The sequence below is a fragment of the Panthera leo genome, chromosome B2 (genome assembly GCF_018350215.1).
Source record: "Panthera leo isolate Ple1 chromosome B2, P.leo_Ple1_pat1.1, whole genome shotgun sequence".
Classification (NCBI taxonomy): domain Eukaryota; kingdom Metazoa; phylum Chordata; class Mammalia; order Carnivora; family Felidae; genus Panthera; species Panthera leo.
The window spans coordinates 69,215,148-69,233,643 of NC_056683.1; the positions used below are offsets into that span (position 1 = coordinate 69,215,148).

General features: G+C 40.9%; 1 protein-coding gene across 1 annotated transcript; it reads right to left on the reverse strand.

Moving 5' to 3' along the window:
- Window positions 1–12,502: 12,502 nt before the first annotated feature.
- Window positions 12,503–18,100, reverse strand: HTR1B (5-hydroxytryptamine receptor 1B). Its single transcript, XM_042939206.1, has one exon. The coding sequence runs from the start codon at window positions 16,769–16,771 to the stop codon at window positions 15,602–15,604; it is 1,170 nt and encodes a 389-aa protein (XP_042795140.1). The 5' UTR covers window positions 16,772–18,100; the 3' UTR covers window positions 12,503–15,601.
- Between the last annotated feature and the right edge of the window lie 396 nt (window positions 18,101–18,496).

Here is an 18,496-nt window from a genome sequence, read left to right on the forward strand (position 1 = left end):
CAACCATTTCACAAATCAGTGAACATTTATCAAGTATCTTTTATTGGTCAGACCCTATGCTAAGACCATGTAGTCACAAAGGGGAATAAATGATAGTCCACATCCTTAGAGTTAAACCCTTTTAAAGATATAGACATATGAACATAATTATGATGAAATCAGAGGTTTTTTTAATCAGTTTTATAAGTGATAAGAACAGAGGAAATCAGTAAGCAGTTCTGCCTGGGAGGATCAAGCAGAAAAGTTGCAGTCTGAGCTGTATCTTAAGAGATGAGTGGGCATTCCCAGGTCCAATAGCAATAGAGATGGTGGCATATCTATGCAGCTGGGGAATGGCATGTGTATTCCAAGCACTAGGACATTTAATACGTCTGGGCATCAGGTACACTGAGAGGTATAGGTGGAGACACTCCTGTCAATGAGCATCATAATACTGTCTAAATGTTGAGAAAGTCCAATGAGATAATGCATATAAAGCCATCAGCATAGTGCCTCACTAAGTAGGGAATAAATGCCAGCATTTGTCTTGGAATGGAGGATTTGAGATTTTTACATATCCATAATTCCAAAGGAAGAAAAATCCCTCAGGGTACAAGAATAAAGGTACTATTTAGCAAATAAAATTCTTTATCAGAGTACTTGTGTAGTAGAAATGGCATGCATATTCTTTACACAGAGCTGTATTCAAAACCTGAGACTCCAGGCAACATTATCATCTGATGTTTTCAGTGAGAACCAGTATACTTGACAGGGAGCTTCAGAAGTAATGAAGCACTCCTGTATTTAATTAGAACAGGATACAATTTCACTTGCTTCTATAGTAGGTTGGTTTTCCAAAGAAGAGGGTATGAGTTTGGTTTCTTCTTCCATTACTCATGACCTCAATCCTTAGGGAAATGACCAGATAATTTAATTCTCAAACACTCATTTGGGAATGTCAATGATAAATGCTCAGAAATATTGCTGCTCTGTCTGCACTGCTTTGCTTATTGGTTCCTGCCTTTCCTTCCCCCGACTTGCTTCTTCTCTCCACTCAGCCCCAAGAAACTAACTTGATATTGGAGTGATAAAAACTGTCACAATAAACGTAATCTTCTGTCACAATCTTTCTCCTTTTTTCCTTGTCCTATTGTTTCCTCTAAAAAATCTTCAGTTTGATACTTGCATGGTAACTTTATACTTCCGTATAATTAAGAGCCAACACTGATTGATTCCATTGTTTGTACCAGTCAGCACCAGAAAATTGTAATTTTCCTTTTCTTTGCATCTTACAATCACCTAATAAGCAGCTCTAATGCTGGGCTATTGAACTACACAATAAACAAAAATTTCCCATCATTTAACATTTGTTCAAAGACTTAATGCTGTGGGTCCACAAAAGCAGAGATAAGAAGGGAAATGTGCACTTATCCAGTGAATTCAATCAGTGCAAACCACAACTCTAAATTAACTATTCAGGCCACCAAAATCTGTTGTTGTTATTATTGTTGTATTAATGCCTAGGCTATTTGAAAAACAAAAAATTATGCTAACCTTACAAGGAAGTTTGACCTTTGTTGACAGAAGTGTGCCTAACAAAAATCCTTTTGTATTCTAATTGAAACATTACTTATTTTGCAAATAAGCAAGATACTTAATGTAGTTCTATTTATCACCCAGATCTGAAAGAATGTAAGGGCTTCGTTAATTAGGGATCAGAAACCACCATCCTTTGGGCCAGAGTGAGATCTTAATGCCAACTGGGTCTAGGAACCACCCACCCACGTGCCTACATCCAGGATTCCCACCAGGTTCTCCCTCACTGCTTCCTTCACACACTGCTCACTGAGTGTCAGGGACACCATGGGAAGCATAGAACAGCCAAAGACAGAAAAATCCCTTCCTCTGGCATACTGGGGGGGGGGGGGGGGAATGGTGGGGGGACTGGCCTCCCACTTCAGGCCCAGAAGGCCCAGGCCCCTGCTGGCATCCTTCCTGACTACTCTAGGCTTGCCTCCATACATACTCATTTAGTTAACCATTTTTTTTTTTCTCTTTAGAAAAATTTCTTCTCATCATGCTGGGCACAAGTACAATAGGCATTTCTGGCAGAAAAATGTGATCCCGTGAGAGACCAATGTATGAAAATTTCTTTTTAAGACATTTCATGACAACAGATTGTAGTTGTGAAGGAAGCTTGAAAAATGAGTCTGTTTAATTTTGTTTTCTAGTGCTGAGAGGTGTTTGGCTCCTAAGTACCATGACCCTTGACAGTGACCTTTGCTATTGAAAATCTTCCTAGAATATATTAGTGCACTTTTCTTCTGGAGTAAGTAATATCACTTAGTCTTCTTGGGTGACTCAGCCTCTCACAGTACATTATGGAGAACAGACAGGCAGCTTCTCTTTTAAGATCACACATCTTTCTTTCACTTGTATGCTTTTAACTAAAAGACATTTAGGAAACCATGTGGTTGAAAAATATTGAACTGAGCAGCATCATGCAAGATCACACATTCCTTTATTCATTCATTCACACATTCATTTCCTGAGCATTTAAGGAGCCCCTACAAAGTGCAAGGCACTGTGTCAGGCCCTAAAAAGAAATAGTGAGTAACTCTAAGACCTCTAAGGAAAGAAGTTCACCTTTCTACTCACTAGAAACACTGCTGAGCTCTCCTTAAAATCCATTTTTAGGTGGAGCATCACTGTCCACGTGGTATGTGGTAGGAAGACTGCAAAGACAGCATAGAGATGGCCAAATGCTTTTGTCTGGAAGAACCAAAGAAAACTCATGATGAGAAATTTTAAAATCTTCTCCCTTAGCAACTTTCAAATACGCAATCAGTATTGTTAATGATAGTTACTGTGCTGTATGTTACATCCCCAGGACTTGTTTTATAACTGGAAGCTTGTACCTTTTGCCCAAATTTTACCCATTTACCCCTGCCCGCTTGCCCCAAACTCCTGCCCAGCTGCAGCAACTGCCAATCTTCTATATACCTATGGGTTTGGGTTTTTTTTTAAATTTTTATTCCACTTTATTAAGTGAGATAATATGGTATTTGTTTTTCTCTGACTTATTTCATCTAAAACAAATATACTGTTATATGTCAATTATATCTCAATAAAAAAGAAGAAAAGTCTTCTCAGAGGTGATGGCAAGTAAAGCAGGAAGGATGAGGAGGGGTTTAAGCATTCAACCACCTTTTTTAATAACCCTACCTCATCTCGCTCTTCGTTAACAATGATTTTTAATTTGAAGGGGGATCAAGTGCTTCATAAGGAACCTAAAAAATTCTCTTCTCCATTATGCTTAAAAAATAGTTAAAATGGTAAATTTTATGTTATGTGTATTTTATAATTTTTAAAAACCTTTTGTCCAAGAAAAATATGCAAATGTACATTGATTAAAAAAAATATAGATAATCTTATGGGATCCAAAGATCCCCTGAAGGCCACCATGGAGTTCCTGAAGATTCAGGAATAGCCTGTTAAGAACCTGTGTTTTAGGGGCACCTGGGTAACTCAGTCAGTTAAGAATTCAACTCTTGATTTCAGCTCAGGTCACGATCTCAAGATTGTGAGACTGAGCCCCATGTTGGGCTCTGTGCTGTCAGCATGGAGCCTGCTTGGGATTCTGTCTCCCTCTTTCTATCTACCCCTTCCCCTCTCATGTATACTCTCTCTCTTCCTTTCAAAATAAATAAACTTAAGAAAAAAAGAACCTATGTATTAAATAGAGTTAAGGCAGTTGTTTTATTTTATTTATATATATATATGTATATATATATGTGTGTATATATATATGGTACAAGAGAATATGTGGCAATTATTTGAATAGTCTCATCAAAACGGTGGCAAGAGAACTAATTCAGTTTCCTAAATACAGTTTCTGCTGAGATTTCTAATTTGACTGTATACCCCAGTGCCCATCAAGGGACACTTGTCTATGTCTCAATATATTTTTGGTCAACAGGCAAGGAGGGGCAGTTGATACTAACGTATAGCAAATAGATACCAGAGATGCTAGGGAACAGCCTAAAATGTACAGGACAGCACCCCCTCCCCCCAAAAAAACCTTTCTGGCCAAATTGTCAACAATGCCAAAATAGAAAAACACTGGTCTATACTAATAAGTTTACTCAAATATTTCCTATAAGAAAAGGTTGTTCATCTCTAAAGTTGTACAAGAAAAATGTACAGAAACATTCATTTTAATCCAAATAAATAATGTCTGTTTTTTGTTTTTTGTTTTTTTTTTTTTGCTTTGAAATGGATTATCATCTTGGTGTTCTTTGGTTTTATAATTACACAATATATTTATTGTTGTCCTTTGAGGGCTAACACCAGTTTTACCTAAATTAAATAATAAAAATATCAAATAATGTAATGTTAAGACCCCTATTTTTTTTATCTACTTTTGATCTAAACTAGGTCACAGGCACCATTTCATAAAGGCAGGGGAATCTCGTTTGTGGAATGAAAATAATCTGACTGGTCCATCTGCCCAGCAGTGTTGGCCTGTGGCAGTTGCTATAGCAAATATCTGTGTTTTATGAATACCACTGAGTAACACAAGCGGTCAAAAATGAAAACAGGCTTGATTAAATGCAGACTAAGTGACCTTTAAAATTATTTCATTGCCTCTGGACAGTGGTTTGGGTTACTGTGGACAAATAACTTCTCAGTATACATTTATGGTACTTGGGACTGCATCTAAATAAGGCCAGGAAAGCAGATTGCCACACATGAGCCAGAATCGTCACTCTTAGAAGTACACACTGGCCAGCCACCTTTGACATGGAGAAAGCCATGGTGATCATTAAAAAGCACAGCAGGATAGTTTATATGTGCTCTGTTCTATTTTCCAGCTGAGTATAGTGACATACTTACCATCCCAAATTAAGTTTTCTCACTGCAAACTTGAATGTTCAGGGTATCTAAAAAAATAAAAAATTTTACAGAAACAGTATAAAATGCAAGCATGCTGTTATCTAAGTAAACTATAAAGGGGCTCAGTTTTGTTTTCAATAATCCCTTAAATTTCACTCTCCCCACCCCCCCCCCAGGGCCTTCACATGGTTATTCGTGACAAGCTACTCACCTTTGCCTGTCTAAAAATATGTTGCAGCTCAAAATTATTCCTTTCTTATCACCTAATATTCAAAACTCACATTATTTTAATGTTCTGGACTTGAATAATCTTTAGCACCTGCAGACTAATTCACATTAAGGTATAAATGGGTGATGGCTACTGGAATGTGCTAAAACTTCAAGAAGTATTTGTATTTTAAAATAGTTCAAAGACATGAATTGGAATCATGCAGGAAACGGTAATTTTTTAGCATTTCCTGAATCACAGCATATAAGTAATTTCCAGATAGTATCGATAAAACTGTTTCTAAACTACAAATTTGTACGGATCTCACTTTCAACGATAAATGAGATTTTGCCAACAATGACTCGTAGCATACTATATCAGACCTTAGTTCCTAAAGATGGGAAAGGAAGTTGAAAGAGAGGAAAACTAAGTTCTACTGAGCAACTGCATTCCTCCAAGAACTGTCTCAGGTGTCTACACTTACATAAGGTACTCGTCTTAAAGAATTTTTTTTTTTTTAATTTTTTTAACGTTTATTTATTTTTGAGACAGAGAGAGACAGAGCATGAACGGGGGAGGGGCAGAGAGAGGGAGACACAGAATCGGAAGCAGGCTCCAGGCTCTGAGCCATCAGCCCAGAGCCCGACGCGGGGCTCGAACTCACAGACCGTGAGATCATGACCTGAGTTGAAGTCGGACGTTTAACCGACTGAGCCACCCAGGCGCCCCTTAAAGAATTTTTAAGATAGATCATATCAGCCCCATTTTAGAGATAAGAAAACTGACATTTACACAGATTAAATACAGTAAAACCTTGGACTTCCAGTAACTTGGTCTGCAAGTGTTCTACTAGATGAGCAAACATTTGCAATAAATTTTAACTTGATAAATGAGAGATGTCTTGCAATACAAGTAGTAAAAGTCACTGAACATCACATGATCACAGCAGAGCCAGTAGTTCTTGAAATTCGCTTTGATATACGAGTGCTTTGGATTACAAGCATGTTTACGGAACGAATTATGTTCGCAAACCAAGGTTTTACTGTAGTTTGTTCTAAACAAAGAAAAAGGAAGAAAAGAAAGAAGAAAAAATAGGATTTTAAACAATTTTGCTGACTCAAAATTTTAAAATCTTTGGCTACACACCTGGCTCATTTTGTGTAAGCTGAAGGAAACCAGCATCTGGTAAACACCTACGGTGTTGAAGACCTTTCTGAACTAAGCACTGCCACCAGTAGCTTGTGTAATCCTCAGAGCCTGGGACTAAGACACTCTTTTCCTCACATGAATATAGATGAAAAACAAGATGCTCAGTTAGGTGAAGGTCACACAACTGGCAAGTGGCAAATCTGGAATTTGTACCAAAGTCAGCCTTGGTCTGGATTCTAATTCTAATGCCAAGTTTACAAAAGTTTCTGGGGCATGTATCCTTTGTTTCAACTAAAAATGGTTGACAATAGTCAAACACAGGGCAAAAATTATTTTGAGCAGAATTTTCTCCAACTTATTTACTTTTTCATCCATAACAGAGGAAATTTCACAGCTTTTCACACTCACTATTATAATGTTTGCTCGTTAATGAAAGCAAATCTTTATAGATCATCTAAATGTTTTGGTTTTAAGTCAGTTTTGTGTACACGGATAAGTTTCTGCCTTTAGGATTTATTGCTTTTTTGTTTGTTTGTTTGTTTGTTTGTTTGTTTGTGGCAGCGTTTTAGGATCTTTACAGGAGATAAAAGGGGAGAGGAAAATAATGTAAAGCTCTTGGCAAACAAGGGCAGGGCTAATACAACGCATAATTGTAAAACAGAAAAAATAAGCATTAATTTAGAAGTTTTATCCATACAGTGCTAAGACAAACCTAATATTTGAAAACATCCTGCTACTTTCCTGAATTTACTTTCCACTCAGAAATTTGACTCCATGTAAAAATAGGCATAATGTCCTAAGTCCCAAGTTTTTGACACACATATCTTTCAGTAACTTTCCATAAACGGGAAATACCTCATGTCACGCATTACTCATCAGAGCAGAAGCATCTATATTTAATACTTCCATATCCAGCAGCTTAAATGTTCATTTTTATACATATCAATTCCCTCAGAAGAGACCAGTGGGCACCGTATGTACCCTGGTTGGTCAAGATTGTAGTCAGGCAGGGAGGGACAGGAATTTGGGAGCAGATCAGAAGGAAACCTGTGTTCCCTTGATACAACATTGCACATACCAAAAAAAACAAAAAACAAAAAACAACAAAAAAAAAAACCTCTAAAGTTCGATTATAATTTAATGCTTCAGATTAACATTTAGGAAACAGTACTCAAAGATTAAGTGAAATGGACCTAATGATACAGTTTCTCTTCCAAGTCTGAATACAAATTATTCACCTGGGGCTGTTGCCATAATTCTCTAAACCACAGAACTGAATGAAATTGTTGTAATACTTTGTTTATGATGATGTCAATGATGATGATAGCATAATAATAAAAAAGCAATAATATCTACTTCAAGATAGCATTATGAGGACTAATAGGGGAGGGTGGTAATTTAAAGCATATGGCATCAAGGGCTCAGTAATGCTAATTCCCTCCCCAACCTTTGCCCCTTTTCGAATGAAGCAAATTCTTGGGGCATCTGGGTGGCTCAGTCAGTTAAGCATCCAACTCTTGATTTTAGCTCAGCTCATGATCTCATGTTTGTGGAAGGGATGGAGAGTCCCCCGCCGCATGTTGGGCTCCACACTAATAGTCTAGAGTCTGTTTCCGATTCTCTCCCTCTCTCTCTGGTCCTTCCCCTCCCCCAGAGGCATACTTTCTCTCTCAAAATAAATAAACCTTAAAAGTAAACAACAACAAAGAAACACAAATAAATAAATAAAATGAAGCAAATTCCCAGCAATGCGTCTTTGCTGGACTCCAACTCTAAGCATCATGATTTTACATAGAGGAGATAAAAGACTTTGAACTATGTTTTGTCATATAGAATAAAAACCTACTTGGACACTGACACACACATTCATTTAACTCAAGTAAAAACTCAACTCAAAAAATAAAGGGCAGGACCCTTTCAGAAGTAGGAGCTTTTGATTCTTATTTCCAACCCAGGCTTAGGAAACTTAATTTCTCCATTTTTATGGGCTGGTGCCAAGAAATTATAAATATCTTTCATAAATAATTTAAATTACTTTCACTGAAGAAGAAAAAACAAACCTTACAAAATATCTGGGGAATAAAAAGTGGGGAGGGGCTTTCCCTGAAATCAAAAGGCTGCTCTAGGGTATTAAGTTTCTAGACTACAATAAGAATAAAGTCCAACAGATAGAAAGTCCACCTCTTTCACCTTTGATTAGTTACTATGTTTACAAAAGATAAAACCTATATATTATGTAAATGTGTGTGTGTGTGTGTGTGTATGTGTATAATACAAGTGAGTTTACGAAATTAAAAGGATTACCATGGAGATTGTGCCATTTACCTTACGTCGATAATTGTCATTTCTTTGTTTTATTTGTTGTTTGATCATTTCTTTTGTATTTTTAATTAATTCTTTTTTTTTTCTTTTTTATGAAATACAAAGCCCTTATTTGGAAATGATATAAAAACAAAAGACTGAATCCAGAAGAAGTAAACTGTCTGTTTTAGGGTAGACTGAAAGGATTTATGGCATCTGGGAGAAAGCATGTACAGGGAAACATTTAACAGCTGCTGTAGCTGAGACAGGAATATTATGTAAACAAGTCAGGAAAACACAACCTATTGTACAGTAAAAAGCATATTTTTTTCCTCTGGAAGTTTTGTGTTGCTTTTGTTTTGATTGATATGTATATACATATACATATATTCATATACATATATATGTATACATATGTATACATTCAATATATATGTATATATTCATAGGAAATGACTGGTGCTTTATAACTAAGCTATGTTTTCCTATAGATCCTTATTATTCAAAGAGTGGTCTATGGAACAGCATCATCAGCATCTCCTGAGAGTCTGTCAGGAATGCAGAATCTCAGGCCCCAACCTAGACCTATTGAATCACAATCTGCTGTTTAACCAACTCCCCAGGTGATTCATATGTTCATTAAATTTTGAGAAGTACCACTGCAGAAAACCAAATCCACTTGACTTGCCATTTCATTCAGGGGCCCTTTTCACACCCCCAGGTACTCTGTGTGCCAAGTATTGCTCCAAAAACTTTATATACATATTCTTAGTGGATCACAGCATAACCAAACATTGTGATTACCTAAACAGAATTTTTAAAATAAGAATTTCAGACCCTACTCCAAGTAATATAATTTAATTAGTCTGAGGTAGAATCTGAGCAAAGATTTTTTTTAAAGGTACATTGATGAATCCAATGTAAAGCCAAAGTTGAAAACAATTGCATTATCCCACTTAATTTTTCCCTGTAAACATAAAGGTATGTATTATTACCTTTACAGAGGAACCTGTTCATGGTTGCAAAACATGGATTTAAACTCAGGTCTTTCTGACTTAAAAGACTTGCTTTTGCATTTTAAACCTACCAACATGCTAGGGGCCTTCATGCCAGTAACCTCACGGCAAACTTCCCACTGTGTGATTAGCCCAACATGCTACACTCTGTGGGAAAGCCTCTGAGGGGCAGGGGAAAAGAGAATGCACTCAAGGACCTTACAGGCAGGCAATACTGGGATGGCAAGATAAAGAGCCAAAACGGTGTTCCCCCACAAAATCACATCAGCCTAATGCTGAACCTATTGAGACAATTCAATGAAATAAGGGTAGATTGACGAATGATGTCAGCATTGCAAGTCTACACATGATCACAAACCAGATTAGCAGATAAACTTAGAAGAGACAACCAGATGTGTATGCAAAAGTGCCCTGGGCACAACTCCCACACCAAGTAACCTACCCTTTGTGGACTCTTCCATCACTGCAGTCCCATCACCACACTTGTGAGCAAAAGATATCCTGAAATCTAGTTACTCTAATATGGAATGACCAATCAGAGGCCGATGTGTGGAATGTTCCCACAGAGTCTGGGAGGATATGAGTCATGCCTTCATGCATCATTGAAGCAAGCTGTGTGTAGATTCATTTAAGCATTTACCATAAATGGATCCCTATATCACCATCTGTTCACTGTAGATACAGGAAATATTATAAAGACATTTTTGTTACATAGATATGCAGTTAGTAGTTTTGGAAAGGCTTTTTCTTATCTTTTGAAATATATACTAATAAGTCAAAAGAAATGGGCATTTTCTTTTACAGACTACACTGGGAATAGTGTTAAGTCTTTGCCTGTGTCAGCTGACTCAACTCCAGGAACTGGCTCTCTCTCAGGGAATACTGAAAACACTAGTATAATCCTAAAATGTGGATGTTGACTTCGAAAGTCAGATTTAACTGACAGATGTGTGAAATGGCGCATAGGAAACTCCCCACTGGGGATAATGAAAATGCTGGGAGCAACAGTGAAGGGGGAATGGCAAAAATGTAACCTGTTTTCTCATTTTATATGATCCTTTCTCTGACACAGAAATTTATGTTTGTGATACATAAGATGATAGTCACATTTATCTATGCCTCTTTTTAAAGTAAATGCCAAAATTACACAGACTTAAAAGTCTGTCCTCTGGGAAAAACTGACATACAAGTACACCTTAACTTCTGTGCCAAAAAACAACCCTCTCTTTAAATGATAAATGACAAATGTTCTACCTCTGAACTATGGATATATCAACCTCAAACCAATAAATTTTGAAAAGAAAAACACAGTGATGAGAAAAACCGTAGTGGCGAAAGACATACCTAAGAATTAGCTCTCTTTAATTTGAATATAAATTCTTTGTCTTCTAACCTCTGAACTCACCCATTGCCATGTTCATCAATGGTCATAATGTCTTAACTACTAAGATTTTAGCATTTCCCAGGACTAGAGGTGAAGAAGAAAATAACTGACTTTGCATATATGAAGAAAAATTTTAGGTTTGTTTTAGGGATCCTCTGCCTGAATTTGCAGTTCCCAAAAATCTATTTTAAATAAATGATAAGCCCCCTCTCCGTTGCTTCATGGATCTTCATTTCTATGAGCCTAGAGAAGTCAATACCATTTGCAGTGTCCAAGAAGTTAGAGATTGTGTATGGTGAGCACCTGAATCCTGGAAACAACTCAGCGGCACTCTGCCCCCTGGTGGACTGCTCAAGGATGGACCTTGATGAAGGGCACAGAAGGTTCACTTCCCACCCACTTACCCTGCCAACCTCTTTCCTTCTGAAAATTGCAGTGAATGCCTCAGTTAAAAGCTTTTGCCTCCACTAATTACACATTAATTTGAATCAACAATTTTTTTATGTATATAAAAACGCTGGGCTGCCTAATCAGCCCTCTGGAGCTAAAATAAGAACATCAGATCAACACGTTATCACTGGTTATCATGGCTTTTCGTGGGTAAGAAAAAAGCAGAAAAGTGGAAAATGAAACACTGAGAAAAGATGTAGATGTGGTGAGGGTCTTTGGACTCTGGGGAAATCGCTAGACAAAGAAAAGGAAGAAGAGTTTAAAAGTGAATAAGAGGATGCTATAGGAAGTGAAATAGTTGGCAATTTCCTTTTGGCCATTAAAGCCACTGCAAACCATCTTTCATGTGTCCTTTAGCCCATGGGGTTATTTTTCACCAGCCTAAGTGGGTAAGTGTGAAAGACTCTTAACCTCAGTCATTTCCAGTGTAGCCAGGTTTCTTCCATTCAGGCTAGCTTCATCCTCCCCAGTTCAATCTTTCTCAAAGAGCTCTCAGTTGTTCTATGCTACAGGTGCTACAGGAGGCAAGAAAATAATGGCTAAAGAGGAAGTACATGTTCTGAGAAGCCAAAGAAGTGTCAGGTATTTTGATAGGTGCCTTACATGCATAGGTTCCTGCAACCAATTGCAAGCAGGCTGCATTTGAGGAGAGCCACAAAGCTATCCCATGCTCTATTTGCAATTCAAACCTAGGACTTTCTGATTCCAAAAGCTGTTTTTCTGTCTACTTCTCTGGTGTTCATATAATTCAGTCTCCATCTCTTACGTTTCCCCAAGCTTGCTTGTACCCCTGCATTTCAAGCACCATGCAGTACTTTGGCATCTCGCTACCTACCTAGACACAACATTCCCCCTAAAAATACGGATCTGGAAAATTCTAGTGATAGTGCATCTGACTTACCCTCTTTTGCAGAATGTGAGAGCACAATCTGCCTAATTCCTTTTAAATTCTTCTACAAACGAAATCCCCCAAATTGTGGCTGTACTTGCCAGTCCGCCACAGTATCATTTATCATCAATTATTCTCTCTTGAAGGTTCAAAGTCCTCAATGTCCCCCAGAATCCAATGAACCAATCCTTCCAAAAGAATAGAATCACTACCCATTCCTTTTTTGAGCACGAAAAGGACTTTATTTCATTATTCTTCGAAATTTCATTTCCAATTACACATTTGTTGAAAGGTGGAATACCAAAGGCAATTTTTAGTTACAGCAACTCCATCAAATACACATAATCTGAGATTTTACTGCTTGCATGAATTATAGTCCTCACAGGGTTTCCTGGTTAAAGAAGATAAAACTAAGATAATAGGAAAAGTGAAGAATATTGTTCTGTAGGAAATTTGTTGAACTCAATAACCATTATTCATGGGTACCGTGTCCATTTTTTTTAAAGGAAACTCTAAAATTGCTAGAAACACAAGACAACATTGGTATTTTTGAATGAGTATACATTCATATATTTGTGTGAATCTTTGTGCAATTAAACAATATGGCAAATGTTGTTTGTTACCACAGCCAATGAAGATGTATTTTCATTTCTATACAAGTTGAACATTTCCATCTCCCATTTTATGTTCTGCAAAAAATCCATATGTCTAGTTGATGAACAAACAATGCTATAGGCAGCAGTAACTGAGAAGGAGCGTAACAGTCGTTAACTACATATCCCTGGGATGAATGATACACTTTGCATTGTATGCGATGCTGGATGATGAGTCTAGATCTCGTATAACTACAAGGGTTTACAAGCTTCTACTGCACACAATATGCCCCAAATTCAGTCAATTCAGCCAAATAATGAAGCAAAACTGTAAGTGGGTAATCTACAAATGGCAAACAGCCCATGTGACTAAATTGACCATGTTTTGTTAATATGAGGACACAATCATTGTAGGTTCCCTAGAAAGAAGTCATTTGCAAGTTTCAATTTATTTATTTATTTCCATTAATTTTCCCCCTCAGGCTCCTAGAAGTTGGCTTAATTGTTTCTTAGGCCCAAAGAAAACACAGCTGCATAGACAAAAGACAAACATATTAATAACATAAAAACAAATACTGTGCTGTATGCACATTCCAATCAATAGTAAGCTAGATTTCTCCATAGGAGAAATGTCACAAAACAAACAAACAAAAACCTGGGGGATATAACAGAAACATAGGGATTATCCAATGCCTCAGATTTTATTTTACTCCAGCGGCAGGTGTAAATGTTGATCAAAATTCCCCTTTTTACTTAGTTTATGTGTGAACTTTTGAATAGTGTATTTTCAAGAGTCATTACCCCAGAGTGAAGATCTGCACAGTAGGAAAGCAGTGTACTTCAGCTCAATACATCTATTGTCTGAGAGTCTGGACTGGGGAGCTTCAAGCAGGGAGGGAATCCATTTTACAAAGACAACTTGCTTCTGCAGACAAAAGGTATCACACTGCAGAAAGCTCTCTGAAGAATGGAGTGTAAATCTTCTTTGGCATACAAAATGCTCCACATACATATTTTGTTTTCTGTGCAGATGATCCTTCAGGGCTACTCCTTTTTATTTATATAATGCATTTTTCATCTTTTGTTGTGTAATCTTGCCCTGTGTTGGAGAGGCCTCAGAGTGAATTTGGTATCACAACTAAGCATTATTGAAATTTGAAAAGACATATAAATATAAAGTATTACTGATAATATATTCATTGAGGTATCAGGTCGGTGACAAATTCCCAAGGTTCAAAAGCTTGTCATTTTCCTGATTGCCTAGTAAATCTGAGGTTTGGTTCCATGAGTTATAGGAAAAAACAGGCTCCATATTAACATCTCTAAGCTTTTCTAAAGTCCTTCTAAAGTCATTTTCTAGTAATCTTTGTTCCCAAACTTCAGTAACAAGGGAAAACAAGTTTTTGGGGTTTTTTTTTTTTTTTCCTTTAACATAGATTTTGGGTTCTTTCTTACTGCATTTTGAAGATTTTTGGAAAAAGGAGGTGGTTCTCTTACTTTATATATGGGCACATAAAGGAATTACAGATGGGAAGGAGAATGTAAATGACTATCAGAAAAAAGTCTCATGCATTTAAGATTTTTTACAAGTCAAAATATACATCCTCCCATTGCCCCCCCCCCATTCCTTAATTGTAGAAGAACCATTTCTATTTTATCAGTCTCCTTCACATCTCACTGGATTGGTTAAGGAATAAACATACCTTTCTTGTTAAGGAGCAGTATATATCTAATAGCCATCAGTTTAATCGACTGCATTAATAAGAAATATAGCAGCAGCTTGGGCTGAATCACCCATTGTATTCTTCATTTATGAGGATTTAAATGTGTAAAATGACAAGTACATGAAATTAGGAGGAAAATAAAGCAATCTGCAGACTTTGGCACTAGCACACGTAATGCTTTGTTTGAGTTGTTAGTGTGGTTTGACAATCACTAAATAGGAATTAAAAAAAATACAAATCTGCAAAAAACAAACAACCATAGGTGTTGGTTCTCAGTTTAATCCTTCCCATCTCCCATCCCCACCCACCCCATATAGTTTCAATTATAATAAAAATAGAGATCTTAACATCAGAATTTTGCTGTTAAACTCTTCAAGATTTCTCTGCATCATCCAAGCCACACAAGGTTTGAAGCACCAAATCCACAAGTTTCTCCAACCAAGTTTAAAAAAACAGAAAGTGAAGACTGAAAGATGCCAAAGTAACTCTTCTTAAATGAAGCTGAAACACAAAGTTCTCCCCAAAACAAAGGGTATCAGGCTTCTAGTTCAAGTACTGCCAGGCTGTATATAGATCTGTCTCAGACAGGATTCAGACAACTACAAGTACCACCGGTTCTAGAGGGAGGGCATGATCCATGATACCAAAGCAGGGCAAAGATCCCCCTTCCATCATTGATTTTTAAAGTTACAACCCTCCCTTATGATTGGCTGCTGCAGGGTCAGTGCTGGACCTGGGGTGTGAGGGGAGGAAGTGAGCTTCCTCCTCTGCAGGGAAGCTCTGCCTTTAGTTTGAACAGTTCTCCTCTCAGAGCTCGCTTGCTCGCTCTCTCTTTCTCTCTCTCTCTCTCTCTCTCAGGGCTGTCCTGGCTTCTCAGGATCCATTGCCCTTGCCCAGAAGACAGAGCCTCAATCTGACCCAGTAACAGTGAAAGAAGAGTGGACCTACCTGTGGAACCAGACACAACATGGTCCCCAAGGGCCGCTTAGGCTACCCCACTGCAACTGACAAGTCAACCTGTGCACTTAAAGCGTATCAGTTTATGGAACGCTTGTTTGAAGTCCTCATTGGACATGGTATAGATGATGGGGTTGATAAGGGAGTTGAGATAGCCCAGCCACGTGAAGAAGTCAAAGATGGCCAGGTGGAACCAGCAGGCATCCTTGCAAATAGGCATCACCAGGGAGATGATGAAGAAGGGCAGCCAACACACAATAAAGGCTCCCAAAATGATCCCCAGGGTCTTAGTGGCTTTGCGCTCCCTAGCGGCCATGAGCTTCTTCTTCTCTAGCAGGGCGTCAGAGACTCGCACTTTGACTTGGTTCACGTACACAGGGGACCCGGATTCGCTGGGCACATCGGGAGCCCGGGAGTTAACGGAGGTGACCGAGGACGTGGACCCGGGGGAGTCGGTTATCAGCTGGGCTCGGGTCAGGCGCTTGCCGGTCCTGTTGGGCGTCTGTTTCAAAATCCGGGAGCGGGCTTCCACATAGATGCGGCCGTAGAGGGCGATGAGGAGCAGGGTGGGGAAGTAGAAAGCGCCCACCGTGGAGTAAACTGTGTAGAGCATGTGGTCGGTGTTCACCCTGCAGTCCGACACCTCCTCCTCGGCTTTGGCTTGACGCCAGAAGAAGGGCGGCAGCGAGATGGAGATGGAGAAGACCCACACCAGCGCGATCATGACCGCGGCCCTCTTGGGAGTCCTTTTAGCGGAGTACTCCACAGCGTCCGTGATGGCCCAGTAGCGGTCCAGGGCGATGACGCAGAGGTGCAGGATGGAAGCTGTGCAACAGGTGATGTCCGACGACAGCCAGAAGTCGCAGACCACCTGGCCCAGCGTCCAGCGGCCGGTGACCGTGTACATGGTGCTGATGGGCATAACCAGGATGGATACGAGCAGGTCGGTTACCGCCAGGGAGGCGATCAGGTAGTTGGCTGGGGTGTGCAGCTTCCGGGTCCGGTACACAGTGGCAATCACAAAAGCATTGGAGAGCGTGGTGGCCAAGGTGAAGAGCGCCAGCACCAGGACCAGGAGTACTTTCCAGGGCAGGGCGATGGAGTCCTGGTAAATATAGCCCTCGGTGCTGCAATTGGGGGGAGCGGAGGAGAGGTTGGCTTGAGAAACCCCGGTCTGGGAGCCCGCGGGCGGCGGTGGGGCGCAATGAGTGTTGGTTTCTTCCATGTCTCTCCTCTACACGGCTCTGGAGCGCAGCTCTTGGGCATGGAGCGAACGAGGGAAAGGGCGGAAGGACCGCGGAGGAGACCACAGTCTTGTCTCTCGATTGCTAGTCAGTTCCGTGGGATTCTCAATTATTCCTCCACCCAGATTCCCAGCTGAAACTAGAGGTCAAGGGCGCGGCAGCCTAGGCAGACGAGCGCGTCTTCTGCACTTCCAGTGCGCCGGGCGCTGCCGCCGCCGCCGCGGCTCTGCCTGCTCTTCACTCCCCGTCTTAGCCCTGGGTTGCTAAGGACTGGCCCACCAAGCCCAGCTCCACTCCGGATCCTACTCAAGGCGTCTAGTAGCGGAGGTGATGTATTGTTTAAGAAGGGAACATCAGCCAGGTGGGGTCTCTTACCCCAGTTGCTCCGGGCTGAGTCTCCTAACCCAGGCGCTCCTTGATCTGCAGAATCGGCCCGCAAGAGTTTCCTGGCTGTTGAGACCGAAGCTGGCAGGCCAGCCAGGAGTCCTGGTCTTGCATTCCCGCCCCCTCCCCAGACTCGGGCAGTTTCCTGCGGCTGCTTTGGCCGCCAGAGCTGGGTGGGGTGAAGTCTGGGAGCCGAGCTGCGCCGCGCCTCGCTCCGGAGCTCTGCCCTCCCTTCTTTTCACGCGCTGGCCACTCCGGCGAGCTGCCCCGCGGAGACGGGGCCGCAAGAAGGGGGACTCGGGGGCTGGGGCTGTGGCTGCGGCTGCCCGCAACGCGCCGCCACTGCCACCATCACCTCGGACCCACTGGCACCGCTTGGAGCCATGCTGCTGGGTGCAAGGGTCTGGGGGACCTGGCGCTGCACGCGGGTAAGGGGCAGGTGTCTTAGGGAGCTGGAGGAACGCAGCGTGCGCCAGTCCCGGAGGAGCGTGTGAGCGGCACAGCAGATGGACTCCTTTTATAGAGTCCAGGTCCGGGCTGCCCTAGCCTTGCAACTCTTGCTGCTCGGCGAGTGCGGGCGCCCGCTCCCCATCACCTTCCCCTTTTCTCTCTCCCCCGCCCCTCCTTTCCTCCCGCCTGGTTCCCTCCCCGGGCAAGGAAGCTTCCCTCCGGGTCCTACCGCCCTGTCTCCCCACTACCCATCCTCTGGCCCCTCTCCCAATCCTGACACCCAGACTCCGCAGTTCTGGCCAGGAATGGGGATGAGGGCGTCCTGTCCTTGCCTCTGTCCCCTTCGAAGCTTGCAGTGCGGCCCTCCAGTTAGATCCACGCCCTCAGCCCGGGCACATTCCCCGCGTCCCTTCCTGGGCTTCCACTTAAGCACCCACACCACAGCAGGCCAGTGCTAGGTGGAGCCAGCCCCAGGCTCTGACCTCTCCACTCAGGAATTTTATCCAGCCCTGCGGACCACACCCAGGTTAGAAGGAGGCGCCAGTAATATCGCCTTAGAAGGAAATGGCCAATAGTGCATTTTAAACTTCAGGCTTCAAGTCCTACTTAACTCTTGGTACAATACGCACTATTAATTTCATATCTGGTTTTAGGAATCTGTGCTTTCCATTCAGTCCCTTCCCTTTAACTGTGGGTCAACAGGCAGAAAGAAAGCTGTCTACACTGTCTACAAACATGTAAAAGTATCACAAACAGAAGCCTACCATTTGTGAAATTAAACCTTCCATTCCTCTCTCCCTCTTCAGCCAGCTGCTCAGCAGTTCAGTGCCTCTGGAAAACAGTTCACAGTAAGCACCTTCCCTCCCACAGCC

What these genes read in the sequence shown, in the direction of transcription:
- HTR1B (XM_042939206.1), bottom strand. Translation starts at nt 16,771, where the DNA reads ATGGAAGAAACCAACACTCATTGCGCCCCACCGCCGCCCGCGGGCTCC.